The 16,143-nt window shown below is 41.9% G+C and overlaps 1 protein-coding gene across 2 annotated transcripts in view; it reads left to right on the top strand.

Moving 5' to 3' along the window:
• The window catches only part of FBXW4 (F-box and WD repeat domain containing 4), a 75,343-nt gene that overhangs the window by 16,291 nt on the left and 42,909 nt on the right, over positions 1-16,143 (top strand). For both annotated transcript variants that reach the window (XM_081864007.1, XM_081864008.1), the window contains exons 3-5: positions 68-253; positions 1,425-1,557; positions 4,416-4,510. In XM_081864007.1, the coding sequence (XP_081720133.1) occupies positions 68-253; positions 1,425-1,557; positions 4,416-4,510 (414 nt within the window). The remainder of the gene's footprint in view (positions 1-67; positions 254-1,424; positions 1,558-4,415; positions 4,511-16,143) is intronic.

Genomic DNA, 16,143 nt, shown 5'->3' with positions numbered 1-16,143 from the left:
TAATTAAGAGTTTAGGATGTCAACTGTCAGCATAGTTTCTAATATTTTAATATATTTCCCCCTCCAGTTTAATGCCCTGGATGCAGCTAGATGATGACTACCTCTACCTATCCCAGGCAGAAGACATTCAAGTTTATTGGCTCCATCCCAATGGTACCAGCTTGCAACACTGTTCCCAAGCAGTCTTCTCTGGCCACCAGGAGGACGTGTGCCGCTTTGTGCTTGCTAATGGCCATATTGTCAGTGGAGGAGGGTAAGCTCTTTGTTATAGGGAAATAAGGAGGAGGGTGATGGTAGTTGAGCGTCCAGCATTGGTTTATAGGTGCCCTTGAACAAGAACTGGAAGAACGGACTTTCAGAGCTTCTGCATTGCGTGACTGACTTTTATTTAAAGGATTCCTGTTTGGGGATCACTGGGCAAATCAGTCCCCATGGCCAGGGTGGTGTACATGCTGTGATTCTGCAGAAGTGTGAAATGTTATATGGGGCAACAAAATTCAGTTTACTGAGAATTTAAGTTTTCTTTTATTTTACTCTTAAAGGGCAGACTTCTGGCCCTTACAGCTGCAAGGATATGATCAAAAACTGAAGGTTGACTGAAACAGATTTCCAGTGGTTGCAGTTGGAGCTTCTGTACCCTGAATAGCCTTGGCTATCAAAAAATGTGGAATAATGTATGCAAAATAAGAGATTATGCATTTTTGCTCAGTTTGCATAATTTATGCATGTGGCTAAATTCAGCTTCTCTTGGTACGGAGTATGGGTTGCTTGATCACAGATTGTATTTCTTTTTTAGTATGGCATATACAATCAGCCCTCCCCAGGCCTGTCCTATTGCAAGACTGTGACCAAGACTGTTAAACCATGTGTGTGCTTTGTTCATTTGCCATGTGGGGGTCATGGATTTGCCAAAGAAACCTTTTAGGACATGTGAGCAAGTCCTTTGTTGCCTGTACAGCCTTCAGTGGCAAATTAAGTATAGAATGTATATGCTGTATTAGATAAATACTTCCTGAATATCTCTGTATACTAGTTTTTGAAATAAATGAAATGAAAGGGCAACTTTGCATCAGTTTCTATCATTGTTGTACCTAGGGGTTTTCAAGACCTATTGGTCTCAGAGGTGAGATCTCTCCTGTCTGCATGTGCTGGGTTGAATGTATGTGTAGATAATGTGTTGTATTTAGGAAATGAAACTATTGTGCTGGTATATCTCCAGCTAGAGCATGAAGAGCACTTCTACATCATGCTCTCTCAAATCCGTTTTTTACATTTTCATTGGCAGGGATGATCTGAAGCGGAATTCAGTAAATTGACCGTCAGTGAAGGAGAGTAGTTTTGGATATGAGAAGCTCTCATGCCATTTGCCTTGTGGCATTTGTTCCAAGGAGATGCACCTTCTTCACTGTGGTTTTGTTTTTCAGAGATGGCAATATTGTCCTTCATAAGCTGAATGGCTCCTTCAGCTTCAAGTTCTTGGGGCATGAACAGGAAGTGAACTGTGTGGATTGTCAAGGAGCTATCGTTGTGAGTGGTTCACGGGACAGAACAGCAAAGGTGAGTGTGTATGTCTTGCTTTATACTTATAGGAGTGTGTGTAAGAAAAGAAAATTGGAAGATGGAATGGGGGAATGCTGTTCTCATTCCTCTCTTTGGGATTAACAGTTAAACAAACTTTTCAGCTTCATTGCTGCCCATTTCCGGGATTTTCTTACATTTATACAAGTTTATCTCAAATGTTTCAGACATGTATCTCAGAGCCACCTGCCCAAAGTGGAGTAACTAACTACATTTCTCTTGTAACACAGACATTATATGGGCATGCTGAGATTTATGACAGTCAAAAATCAGATTACAGAGTCCTGGTTCCATTGCCCTTTAAGGCTTCTGTCTGTTAGTTCTTTTGCTGAATTGAGTGGGGGTCAGGATCCCTTGGAGGACAGAATATTTATACAGCAATTTCTCCCTTCCTTTATAAGATTCTAGGGCTGAAAGAGCGTACTTGCTTAGTTTAGAGCATGTGTTGGGAACCTGTGGCCCTTCAGATGATGAAAGACTACAATTCCCATAATCTTTGAAGGTGGATTCCAACAACATTTAGAGGGCCATATGGTTTCTGGCCCTTGTTGAGAGCCAAAGTTTTCACTGTCTGAGTCATATTTTTATTTTCCTAGAGAGAAATGGGGAGATGCAAGGTTCTGTGTGTGTGTGTGTGTGTGTGTGTGTGTGTGTGTGTGTGTGTTTAGCTAGAAATTTAGTTGTGCTAACAGTGATGTGGAGCAACAGCTTATTTTTTCATGAGCTTTTATTTATTGAGGTTTGGGGTGGCAAGCTGTCAGAGAGAACACGTGTAGAGGGATGTAGTGTTTTTCTTCCCCTGACATTACGCTTACAATGGAAGAACATTCTTTGGGGTAGTGACCAGGATTAGTCCAGCTTCAGTGAACAGTCCTAGCTTTTCTGATTCTACGCTCCCTACTCTTAGTTTAAGATCAGGATCTGGGTTATCTCTAGAGCTGCTTTCAATGAGCAGAGCCTTTTGCATGCAACAATTCCCACCCAAGCAGCCAGCAGACTGTGTCTTAACTGATAGTTTCCTTATGGGGCACTGACCAAATGGTTCTGGCACTGGCCAAATGGTTCTGACAATTTGGAGACTCAGAAGAAATCCATTAAGAGGATAGGCTGAACAGCAGCAGAAGAATGTGAAGTGTTTCAAAAGTGTCAACCAGTGGCAAAAATGCTCTATTTGCTTTACGTTATTTGTATTATGACTCATTGTTTATTGTCAGCTGTTTGCTTCCTTGGAGGTTTTTAAGCAGAGGTTGAATGGCCATCTGTGATATATGCTTTAGTTGAGATTCCTGCATTGCAGGGGGTTGGATTAGATGACCCTCGGGATCCCTTCCAACTCTATGATTCTTCTATGATTCTATGAATCTATACTTCCTACCTATGAGAACAATAAAATGCTGGAACTTCTACAGCTGGTATCTTCAACCTTTTCAGACCCAGGACCTACTTTTAACCCAAACATGCATTTGGGAACACATTTCTTAATATTTTACTGTATGTTCAACAGTGCTCCTGTTGTGGCCCATCAGGCTGAGATCTGAATGGAAAAGTAGCTCAGTTTCTGAATTTTAATCACACTGAATTAAACTATCCACTATGTGGGATTCTTTGATGCCCTGCCACTGGAAACTTGGAAGGCATCTTGTGACCTTGAGGGCAAAATCCTCAAAGTCAAAGGGAATTTTGCTTTAATTGTGCTCATTGTCTTTTTTTAAAAACCCCAGAAATGGAATCTGGCTCACCTAACACTCTTCCAGCCTGATCCTTATGAGCAGGGAATTTGCTTTTATTTTTACCAAGTGACATTTTCCTTGTGTTGACTCCTAGCTAGAAGGGAATCCCTAGTAGGTCTCTAATGGGAACTGTAAGTGCATTGGAGGGATAGTGAGTGTTGATTAGGGCTGAGCTTTGAGTAGCTGCTAATGCACATTCCTCATTGATAGGCACCAGATAGCATGCTCCCAGCAATATTTTTAACCTGTATGAGATAGGGGTGCATTAAAAGAGCTCAACTTTTCTGCTGCTTTTGCTGACACTAGGTGCCAAATTCCCCTTTGACACTGAATAGCCTGCAATCCTGAGCATTATCAACAAACAAACAAATACAACACTCCCAGCTTTGAATTCCCTTAAGACATTGGGGGATAGTTGAGGGAATCAGAAACTAAAATCTCAGGATCCAGAAAATGGGAGATGAATTTGTTGGGGGTAGAGGAAAGAAATGATGGTATTCAAAAGGATGTCAGGAACACAAGCCTAAGCTTTATTCACTATGTCAGTAACAGATTTCTGAAAGCTCATAAACAAGTCACTTTACCCTGGTAATAAACAACATGTATTGTGGGAGAACAAGTATTATCAAAGTGTGAATGTGCATTAAGGGATTTGAGCATGTTTTAACAATTAGTACAGAAGGGGGCACTGCATGGGAAATTAGACTGCCCCATTCTCCATGTGTTTCTATTGTTTTGCAACAAACTTGGAGAGAAGGCTTTAAGGATTTGCCCAGACAAGGAACCATAAGAATAAAGATGAGATAAAATCTAAATTTGTTCTGACATGCAGACCTTCAACATAATTTGAGCAGATGCATTTCAGATGATTGTTCTCTGCTTTTAGCACCGGAACTGGGACTGATTTGGACAGAAGCTGCTACTAATCTCTTCTATCATTTCTTTGCTTAGAAAGCATGCAGTCAAAATATTGCAGGGGTAAAGAAGTTGATTTAAGTTTACTCTGCTAATTTCAAATTGTGCTCCCAATATTTCTTTGCGAGGGATCGTTTCCAAACACAGCTGCACTTGTTGTGTGGTGTTCATTTGCGCTTTCTCTCTCTCTAGGTTTGGTCCTTATCACCAGGCAGAGCTGGGCAGTGTTTGCACACCATACAGACTGAAGACCGGGTCTGGTCCATTGCCATTAGTCCATTATTAAGGTAACAAGAATAAAAATTGCATTTGAATGTATGCACACCTCATGTTAAATCTGGTTTTTCTTTAGGTCTAAAGTTTCCTATTATACCAAGTATTCAGGAGGTCTAGAACTCAGCATTTAAGTATCATCAGTTCTGTGACTCAAAACCTTTTTTTGTGTAGAAACAGTAAATTAGGTAGATAAGAATACTCTATATTTTTTGTGGAATTCAGAACATTTCCTTCTATTTCTCTTGCCCTTTGCGTTCTAGAAAAAATAAGTTTGAACTTGCAAAATACTCTGGTCTGTATGGGTGAAGTCAAGGGGTGCACTGACTTAGATATTGTACCAAATACTTTCTGCATAAGGATCTTTAGTTTTCTCTTTTTTTTCTCTTCACCCAAAGCTTACACTTGCACAATACCCTTGCAAGTGCCACTTTGGCAAGAGCAACATTATATCCTCTATGCATATGAAAGCATAAAAAGTAAGTTGCACTTTTTTTGTGGGAGGGGACGAGGGTTAACTTTTCGGTTGTTGGCTGATTTTTAATCTTTTCCTTGCCTTTCTGCATTATGCAGTAGGGATCTGTACACACTCAAAGCAATTTAATTGCAACTGATGGAATGTGATTGAGCATGGGAGTAGTTCTGTCACTCACCGCTGTGTCACAAGCTGTATCCAGTTGTTGCCACTTGTACAACCACATTCCAATTACAATCTGCAAAGTACTGTACAGTATTGCTTTTTCTTAAAACAAAATAAAAAAATTCCTTCCAGTAGCACCTTAAAGACCAACTAAGTTAGTTCTAGGTATGAGCTTTCGTGTGCATGCACACTTCTTCAGATACACAGTGTGCATGCACACGAAAGCTCATACCTAGAACTAACTTAGTTGGTCTTTAAGGTGCTACTGGAAGCATTTTTTTTATTTTGTTTTGACTATGGCAGACCAACACGGCTACCTATCTATAACTGGAAATATGGAAGGCTTTTTCTTAAGTACAAAATACAGTGTTTTGCTCAGAAGATTCAAGAGAAAGAAGGCTTAGAGTGGTTACAGGCTAGCTGTAGCAAGTTGGTCATTATCTAGTAACATGGCCTTTGCCATGAAACATGCTGTAGATATGATCATACTATCCCACCCCCACCCCCTGTGTGATATGTTAATACATAGAATTGCTCATGGCAAATCACCAGTCCAAGGAACTGAAGAAACAGAAAACTGCAGCAAGTTCAAACAGTTCATTCTGCATACTAATTCCAAAACTAATTAATAGAAAATCCCTGTACAGTTGGAAGATAGGTGGGATTTACAATTAGCTGCAACCAATCCATGGAAGGATTGGAATGAGAAAAATCTGCTCTTCCTTTAAGTGCAGCGTACTCAAGTGCTGTTGGAAGATAGAGAACCATATTTTAAATTGAGACTGTGTTTATGGCACTTGACCTCAGAGTTCATGAGAATACTGTAAAAATAAGCAAATTTCATTTTGATACATTGTACATATGTATTTCCTATATGAAACTTATTCAGTGCTGGTCCCCTGGCAACGAAAAAAGCAAAATGCAAAGCAGATTCTGTTGTGCATGCTCTATTGCCAAAGCCCATAGTTTGGTTCTATTTCAGACAGCCTCTTCTGTTGATGCTGCAGAATGAAAAAGGTATCTGTACATAAGAATGTGCAGATTCCCTGAAGCTGCCCTGTACCATTGGGGCACCAGAAAAGCACTCATTTTCTGTGGGAATGTTGATAAGAGTCATTAAAACACATGGGAGTATCTTCTGGCTACTGTTCTTGTCACAGCTGGGCATCTGTGAACAAAATCTGATGTGTTGGGGAAAGATACACAGAGGAAATTAAACTGTTCCAATGAGTTATTTTGTAATCATATTGCTACTCTGCTAATGTTAAGAACTGAATATTGGCCATAAGTTACAATTGTATACAAAAGTCACAAAACTGAACTACACAAGGCTTGAGCAGTGCCTTGTATCTTGAAGATTTGGAAGCGCTTTGTACCCTGACTCAACTTTTATTTTGAGGTATTTAACCTCAAAAGCAGCTTGCAGCAAGGTAGTTATTCTTTGAGGAAGCTCATTTTCTGTTCTGAATTACAATGAGCTTTTCTGTGGCAAACTTGTCTTACATTTGAAGCAGAGCCTAGTTTTTTCATAAGCTTTTGGAACCTTGCATTAGGCTGTTGAGAATCAAAGCATCCAATTATGCTAAATTGAACATTGTCCTGTTGTGATGACTGGTTCTCCCTCTCTTGTGTATATCATCGTAGTCATCAGTATTCAGTTTCAGTTTATTAAAGCAGTGAAATAAAATTACAGTCACAGGAATAGGGTGGGTACTGAGAACTATAGATGAATGGTGGAACAACAACAACAACAACAACAACAACAACAACAACAACAACAACAACAACAACAACAACATCTCTGGTGTCAAAGGCTAGGGTAAAGAAAGGAATCCTTTATGGGGAAGGCCCTCTCCTGGGGCACCACCCCTCAAACCTCTGAGGATGTTGGAATTACCAAGACGGCCCCTTCTGTTAACACCCATGAGGGTTTGTGGGGAAGGAGGTGGTATTTAAGATATTTGAAACCTAAGTCATTTAGGGCTTTGAACACTAATGTGAGCACCTTGAATTAGGCCTCTTGTATGCATTCTAAGGGATGTATGCATTCTAAGGGAACCTCAGCGATCTGGCTGCTGCATTTTGAACCAGCTGAAGTTTCCAAGTCGTCTTCAAAAGTAGCAGCACATGTGAAAAGGATCTAGGAGTCTTGGTTGACCACAAACTTGACATGAGCCAACAGTGTGACGCGGCAGCTAAAAAAGCCAATGCAATTCTGGGCTGCATCAATAGGAGTATAGCATCTAGATCAAGGGAAGTAATAGTGCCACTGTATTCTGCTCTGGTCAGACCTCACCTGGAGTACTGTGTCCAGTTCTGGACACAGTTCAAGAAGGACACTTGCAAACTGGAACGTGTCCAGAGGAGGGCAACCAAAATGGTCAAAGGCCTGGAAATGATGCCTTATGAGGAACGGCTAAGGGAGCTGGGCATGTTTAGCCTGGAGAAGAGGAGGTTAAGGGGTGATATGATAGCCATGTTCAAATATATAAAAGGATGTCACATAGAGGAGGGAGAAAGGTTGTTTTCTGCTGCTCCAGAGAAGCGGACATGGAGCAATGGATCCAAACTACAAGAAAGAAGATTCCACCTAAACATTAGGAAGAACTTCCTGACAGTAAGAGCTGTTCGACAGTGGAATTTGCTGCCAAGGAGTGTGGTGGAGTCTCCTTCTTTGGAGGTCTTTAAGCAGAGGCTTGACAACCATATGTCAGGAGTGATCTGATGGTGTTTCCTGCTTGGCAGGGGGTTGGACTCGATGGCCCTTGTGGTCTCTTCCAACTCTATGATTCTATGATTCTATGAAAAGTAGCCCCACATAGAGCACATCACAATAATCCTATTTGGAAGTTACCAAGGCATGGAGTACCTTGACCTTGTTGTCCTTTACTGGTTCACATCAATTGCTTGAATTTAGTGTTCATTCCCTCAGTTCAGGAAGGCTGGAGCTGTTGCTCTAGTGATAAAGCTGTTCAGATTAGGAGCTGGGTGCTCATTCCTTTCCTGGCTCTCAGCCAGGCCCTGATTCAGGCTTCCACCTTTTCCCTCTCTTCCTAAGTAACCTCACATGCAGCTATCTGGTAACGCAGGTGTGCTCCCAAATCTCTTGTGTTGCTCACCATCTCCTCTTCTCATATGGCCCTGGGTGAAATGTGGGTGTTGCTTGATGGCTGGCTTGGAGCCCAGATGTGAGGGGGGACCTCCAGACTTGGAGCAGGCATGTCTATATTCAACAGCTCTTCTGGGTTACTGAGATCTGCTTAGGGGACACACACTCCTCCCACCCCATTTTCATTTTCATTTTCATTTCACACTGTATTTTACAACATTACAAATAAAGAAATACACAATTTTTATTGACTCCCTTTCCACTACATATTCTAATTCCTCCCTCTATCTTATTTTTGTCTTCATAGCTCAATATTTTTTTTTCACTGCTGAATTTATTCTGTTATTGCTAACCTCTTAATATGTTTACAGTATGACTCTAAATATGCCATACAACATTTCCAATCTTCCTCGAATAGTTTTTTTTATCTTAATCTCTTATTCTGTTTGTCAGTCTTGCCATTTCTATATATTCTATTAACTTTTTTTCTGCCATTCTTCCTTCATTGGTATTGTATCTTCCCTCCTTCTCTGAGCATAAGGAGATGTGCTCTTCCTCCAAGGAGACCTCAGAGGGCCAAACCCTGGCAATTAGTGAGCACATGCTTGTCTTTTTAAGCACCAAACTGTTGAGTGGAGACCATTTGGAATGCCCTTTAAATTAGTGAACATAAGAACTATCATAGTGGTGCACTGTTGCCAGCACGAACCAGTGGACATGTCTGTTTTTTTAAAATGCATGTGCATCAGATAGACCAGCACTAAGAGCCTTCAGCCAGCCTGTTCAGAGCTCATCCCCTTAAGCTTTACGCAGTATGCACTGGATGTGCTCCTGTGACTGGGAGAGCCCTTGCAGAACACTGTTTTATCCTCCTAAGTGATGACCCGCAGGGCTGGCCTCTTGTCAGAACACTGACTTCTCTCCCTGGAGTGAACACACACTCTCTGTCACAATATTTACCTAGCTTCATTTCCCCCCCACTGAGTGATAAATGGAAGCTTGCAGAGTGGCTTCTCCATCAGCAATCAGGTTTGGATCACTCGGCTTGTTTTATGAGACTGCTGATCCCACTGCACCTCTCTTCCCTCCCCACCCCTCAAGTATTAGAACCGATTAGCCACGTCATTAATTCTTCAATTTGACGGCTGATATAGCAAGGCCTGAAACACGGGCTGACCCTATATAATAGAACCTCTGCTCCTTAACATATTAATGATGGGAGAAGTTAATTAAAATTCCACAGAGCGAAGGTGTCGGCTAACCTATAAACCTGTCGCTTCCAAGAAAATGTTGCCGCTATCCTAGAAGAAAGTGAGTTTGGGGGCAAGAGTGAGTACTCTTAGTGTAGTGTGAGAGTCCCCCCACAAGCTAAACTGAATGTTTCATCTCTTTGGGAAGAGTTAACTTTTGGGTGATTCAGTATCCTTGCCTGACTTTAGGATCTTTTTCTTCTTTGATCTATCTATCTATCTATCTATCTATCTATCTATCTATCTATCATCTATCATCTATCATCTATCTACCTTTAGGATGCTGAATCATTGCCTTTCTGATGGATCCGAACACTATTCTTAATAATTGTTAGCAAACAGAATATTTTTGCTTCAGTCCAAAATACATTGTAGGTTTGATTCATTTGGCTTTTATCTTACAATCAGCAAAACTTATAGATCATATGAAAATATTGAGCATTCTGTCTCTGCTCAATTAGGATACTTAGTACTGATATGCAGCCACTTCTGTACAGGGGTTGAAAGCAGAAACATATCCTTGGATGTGCTTTGGGTCATCCTGGCTGCACTTGTCTCAGGGTTTCCTCTCCACATTTGTGATACAGATGACTAGGATACCAGCATGTGCTCAATATCCAGCCACTGTGTATGGCAAAGTTGAATGCACATTTGACTTTCCTCAAGTCCTGTGGACACACTTTCTTGTTTCCACCTGTGTCTGCAGTCTGATCCAGTTGATTATGGGGTGCGTTCCTTGGTACTTTGAGCTAATGTGTTTTGCAGTTTTTTATTGCAACAGAGTTTGCCCTATTCATTGAGTAGTGCTGGATTTTCTTCTCTTGTTATGCTAATCTCTTGTAGCACTATGTTTCTAGGCTAACTCCATAATGGCAATATCTTCATCTGCTTCCTCTGCTACTGCAGTGAGGCAACTGAAGTGATGTGTGTTATCTGAATGGAGGTTTAACTTGCTATTGATGGTGGCAAATGCACTGTTAAGAGCCCAGCTAGATTTGCTGTGGTTCAGTTTGCAGAACTGAGTGCTTCCCCAAATGGACCATAATCTAAAGGTTACTATTAAGGTGGAACTGCAGGGCTGTTCCCTACCGATGATTGTTTAGCTACTCCCCCCTCCCCCCCTAAATACTGCAGTAATTTTTCCAGCTAACCTTTATTCTCCTTTCCATATGATGGGAGCAATATTGTTATATATTTCTGTTTTGATCCTGTTAACCTATTTGCTTAAATCAATAGATTTAGATTTGTTGAATGGTGGAATCTTGTAGAATATTAAAGATTGTGATAGTGATGCCACATTTTCTCATACCCTTCAGAAAATATACTCTTTCATCATAGCAAATGACGGTGCTCACAGGTTAGAGGGAAAATATTTAAAATGAATTTCTTCTCTCTGCTGAGCTTGTCAGAGCATTGTAATGAGGAGACAACTATTCTGAGAGACTTCATTCTATTAGGAAGTTGGCAGCTAATGTCAGGTTCTCCTTTAATGTAGTTCCATAGGTTTATGTGGTACAGCTGCTGCTGTGATTTTAATTTCCGATTTCCAGGTGCAGAGGGTTTTCCTGTGAGGCTAGGGGAGAAACCCATCTCTTCTACCATTTTGCACAGTGAAGGAGAAAATGCCCGTGTGTGTTAGTTTCTCCTGTCACATTGATTACAGTTCAGGGGTCCCACATAAGACTGCAGGTTTCCATTTCCAGTCAGTGATCTTTCTTCTCCATTTTTCAAACTTCCAAGGGGAGGGATGGAGAAGGTAATTTTCCTGGGCCATGGCCACTGTTTACTTTTGCTTGGCTGTGCAGTGTGCCTTTGTTTTTCCACCTTTGATCAGTGTCCTGCCAGCAGATAATTTAGCAATTGCATCCCAGGGTGGAAGTGTGGAGTTAATGTTAAAATTAGTTTTTTTTTTAACTTCACTGCCTGATGAAGCAGGGATAGCAAGAGGGGAGGCAACGGGGCCATAAATTCTACTGGTGGTATATCTGCTTCTTGCAAAAAAGAGAGGAAAAAACCCTCAAAAACGTAACTCTCTGATGTCTCCACAGCACTTTCATTAACATTTAAATTAAGGGTTTGTTTTTCAGCAACTAGGCCTTTCATGGCCTGACTCGTGCAAGGCTGCCTCACTAGTCAGCTACAATAGTAATCATTGCTTTATTTTTTTTCATCTTTCTCTGGGGAGGGCAGCGACCTGCCAAATGTTCAAAGAGAATCCGCAACAAACCTGCACAGGTACCCAGGCAGCAGGATGCTAGCCTTTCTCCTTCAATTAGAGAGTTAGTTGTTGTCCATGTTTCTTGTCTTTTTTCCTCTTCCCTTCAAAGGGTTGTTTGGGGCCCATTTGGTATGTGATTGCCTCAGGTGTAACCAGCACTGGACACCCTTTAAACAAGAACTCATGAGGATGAAGGGTGTATATGGAAAGTGGGAAAGAAGTTTTGAGTGCTGTTTCTTAGCACTGCTGGCAGCTTCAAAATATGTTAAAACTGGTGTGGGTGAGCTCTTGAGAGGATAAGTTTGTTGGGAGTGTATATCAGAGTCAGCTAAAGTAAACGGGGGCAGGAAATTGAGCTTTGATGTATATAAGTTGCACAGGCATTTTGGTGCTGCAATTTATTTCCAATACAGGACAGCAAATTAGGGCATGCTTAGCAAACTATGTGGAAAGTGTTTTAAAGGCTCAAGTATAGATCAGGATTGTTCTGGAAGGAATGTTGCATGTTCCAGTAAATAGTGTCTGAAACATGCTGTGCTAATCTCATATCATGTGTTGAATCATGTGTTGGGCTAGGGCAAATAACTATCTGGATTTTACACTTGTAGACTGAGAATTTATTCCTTATAGACTGAGAGCCCAAAATAGCTTACTACATTAGAGATATTACATAACTCTTTTTTCCTAAAGACTGAGAACAAAGCACTCTTCTATCAAAATACCCTAATTGAGCCCCTAAGAACCACATCACATTATGGTAGAAGCCACAACATGCCAGAAGATGATACTGGGGAGGCAGTTATTTGTTTGTTCTTCTGCTACCTATTCAAGCAGAAATAATCTGGAAATATACAGGAAAGTGCATGCTAAACTTGAAGAGATCTGACATTAGTTGTGATATCAAGCACCTGCCATGCAGCCGTATTTCTCTTGGGCCTTTGAGGCCATGCGGTGCCAATTGCCTTCTAAAGCAGTTTCATTTAGTGAGCAGTGTCATGTGGCCAAACTGTTTTGGTAGCCCACGTGTTGCATCAGTTCCAGGAAACCTGATCAGAACTTCAGGCATTTACAGTAACAAGGAGGTGAAAGCTGCCAGCCAGTGTCTCTGCAGGTGCTAGCTGGATCGAGTTGCAGGGCTGCCATTAAAACTATCCTGTCTGGTGATTAATGTAGGACACAGGACATACACATTCTTATTCTGGCTCCGTGAAGACCTGTTCTGAAAGCTAAATTGGTCTCTGAATTGCAAGGTTTCCCTGCCTTTTTATATTGTCAACTGTTTGTCTGCCTTGAGTGAGTCTTGTTGAACAGCTTTATCTTCCGTGCCCTGTTGCAGTTGTATAATCTTTCTGTATCACCTTCAGCAGTGGCAAACTGATGTTGTGCCATGTAAACAGCTTGTTTATATGGCATGTTTTTCATGTAGTAACTTTATCTTTGTTCTCCAGCTTTCAACAATTATGAAGGAATATGGTTACATAACACATTTTCATAAGCAAGAGCTGCTTGTGTGAATTGGAACAAACAGTTTTGTAGGTATTTGGAGACAAAGCTTTTAGATTGAGATTCTCTCTTTTAAGAGACACGTAGGATCTGAGGTGTTGCTTTCTGAGATTGGGACCTGAGTGTCTTGTATGACCCTGGTGGTAAGGAAATACCTGGCTACTTTAAATGAATTCAGATCTCCAGGACCTGATGAGCTGCACCCAAGGATACCAAAGGAACTTGCAGATTTAATCTTAGAACTTATGTTTATGATCTTTGAGAATTCTTAGAGAACAGATGAGGTTTCTGCAGACTGGAGGTGGGCAAATGTTCATCTTCAAAAATGGAGAAAAGGAAGACCCAGGAAACTACCAGACAGTCAGCTTGAATGTTAATACCAGGCAGCCAGATAAATCTCATTTCTTTTTTTGATAGAGTTACAAGCTTGGTGGATCAGGGGAATGCTGTGGACTTAGTGCATCTTGATTTCAGTAAGGCTTTTGACAAGTCCCTAAGATATTCTTGCATATAAGCTGGTAAAATATGGGCTAGACCAGGTACCTGTTAGGTGGATTTGTAGCTGGTTGACTGACTGAACCCAAAGAGTGCTCACCAACAGTTCCCCATAATCCTGGGGAAAAAATGACAAGTAGGGTGCCACAGAGTTTTGTCCTGGGCCTGTTGCTGTTTGACACCTTTATAAATGACTTGCATGAAGGAATTGAGGGGATGCTCATCAGATTTGCAGATGACACCATAGGTGGATTTAGGGTAGTGCAACCAGTTCTGCTGCACTGGGTGCTTAGCCTAGCGAGTGCCACAGGGTATCACAGCTATGCAGAACAGAAGGTGAGGGGGCGTGGGCACCAAATTTTGGACTCATATAGGACACTGCTGAAATTTGAAAGACCAAAGTCTGCCCCTGGTGACATCAAACTGGGAATAGTAGCTAATACTGCAGCAGGCAGAATTGGGTTTCCACATGATCTTAACAGATTGGAGAACTGGGCCAAAACTAATAAACTAATAAAACACATATCAACAGGGGAAAATGTAAGGTTCTACACTTAGGCAGGAAGAAAGAGCTGCACAAATATAAGATGGGGACACCTGGCTTGCCTATAGTACATCTGAAAATGATATAGGGGTCTTAGGCTGCATCAACAGAAGTATAATGTCCTGATCAAGGGAAGTAATGGTTCTGCTCTAATTTGCCTTTGTCAGATCACAGGTGGAGTACTGTGTCCAGTTTTGGGAACCACGGTTTAAGAAAATTATTGACAAGCTGGAATGTGTACAGAGGCCAGGCCGCTATCAACCACTATTTTGAATTCCCACAGTTTCCTGGAGCTCCCAAAACTGCAGTTTCCCAGGGTATTTAGAGAAATTTTGGGTGGTGACTTCCCAGCTGACTGCTGCTGTCACCAGGTAAACCTGCAGTCAGGTGTGACCCACCTACATAGGAAGGGGGCCACCAGGTGGCACCAGCTGGCCTTGACCCTGCGAAAAACAATATCAGGGTACAGTCTTTTCCCTCTGTATTTGTGGCATAGTTCCACCTTCCCCTGTGGCTTATAAAGGTCTAATGACTCTTTGATTAAATGTAGGTCAAAATTTTCTACATTGTGACCTTAATAAGTGGGGATGATTGGCAGACAGCCTTGGCAGAAAGGGCGGCCCGTCCTTTTCATCTCATCTAGTGTCGCTTGGAGACAATGGGCTCAGCATATTTTCCTTGTTGTTCCTCCTTTGAAAAGGGCCTGGTATCTCTACTAGGTACCTGTGTCATGGGGGTCTTGATTGGGGTCTCATAAAGGGCCTTGCCAGTGTGTCCAAAGGCCAAGAAGACAAAAGCGATCAGTGGGTGGGGGTCTCAGCTGACCGCCAAGAAGGGAGGGGAGGTTCTTGGAGGCAGTGAAGGGAGAAGCAGCCCCTGTTGGGAGCTCTTATAGAGGGGAGGGGGAGAGGAGTGGCCCATTTTTGTCCCAAACTCATCAAGCACATCTGCAGAATTGTCCCAGCTGCTGCCTTCCAGTTTCAAAAGAAAATGATCGTTTGATAAACCGGCCTGATTTACCGCTTTCTCACAAGGGAGGGAGGCCCACCTTTGACCTCTATGATTTCACATCAGACCCGGCTTTTCTTTCCCCTTCCAGTTCTTGGAGAAACTTTGAAATGCATCCCTTGCTTTCTCTCTCTTTCTCTCCCTCTCCCTCTCCCCCTTTACTCTTCTCTGCCCTTCGCTTTGTTGGGGGGGGGGGCAGCGGCGGGAGGAGAACAGGCGTGCGGCTTTGGACTTTAGGAAAGTAATTAGTAAAATCTTCCTGCAGCACAATAAACACTCAGCACCCATCCTGTATATTCCCACCATTTACATGCTTGTGGGCATCCGAGAGAACAGGTGGCATTCTTACTGCAGTGTATCTTTTGCCGGCACCCTCTGTGCCTCTGTGCCTGCTAACTATAGGAATGTGCATGAATATATTAAAATATTTTCACACAATGCATGTATTTTCCAGTGGGAAAAGACATCTCTTGGATGAAAGGCAGTGGGCCCCACTGGAGCGCTTGTTCCCACTCGGGTGCTTGTTCACATGGACTAGATAGAAAAGTGTGTTTGGGAGACAGGGGAATAGATTTCCTCTGGGAAGAGCAGAGTTTTGTGTTCCCTACCCATTCCTCATGTTTTTGGGGGTGTAGTACATGGGATTTGAGCAACCGATCATTATTTTGACTACCTTCTTTTTTGAGGGGGCAGGCAGAAACAGCTGCAGTTCAAAATAGTCCTACAATTCATGCTTTTTTGGGTAGAACAGGCAAGTGCAGAGATAAATCAGGATATATTGGGGTTGAGCTCTTAATGCTTGTTTATGCTCTTGGAGCAGTACACGTAATAGCAGAGGAAGTATTCTAAGAGCTTTCCAGTCTTTCTGTAACTGGTCACG

This window comes from Podarcis erhardii (genome assembly GCF_964252035.2).
Source record: "Podarcis erhardii genome assembly, chromosome: 5".
NCBI lineage: Eukaryota > Metazoa > Chordata > Lepidosauria > Squamata > Lacertidae > Podarcis > Podarcis erhardii.
The sequence above is the reverse complement of the archived record's forward strand: the minus strand, read 5'-3'. Positions and strand labels throughout refer to the sequence as shown.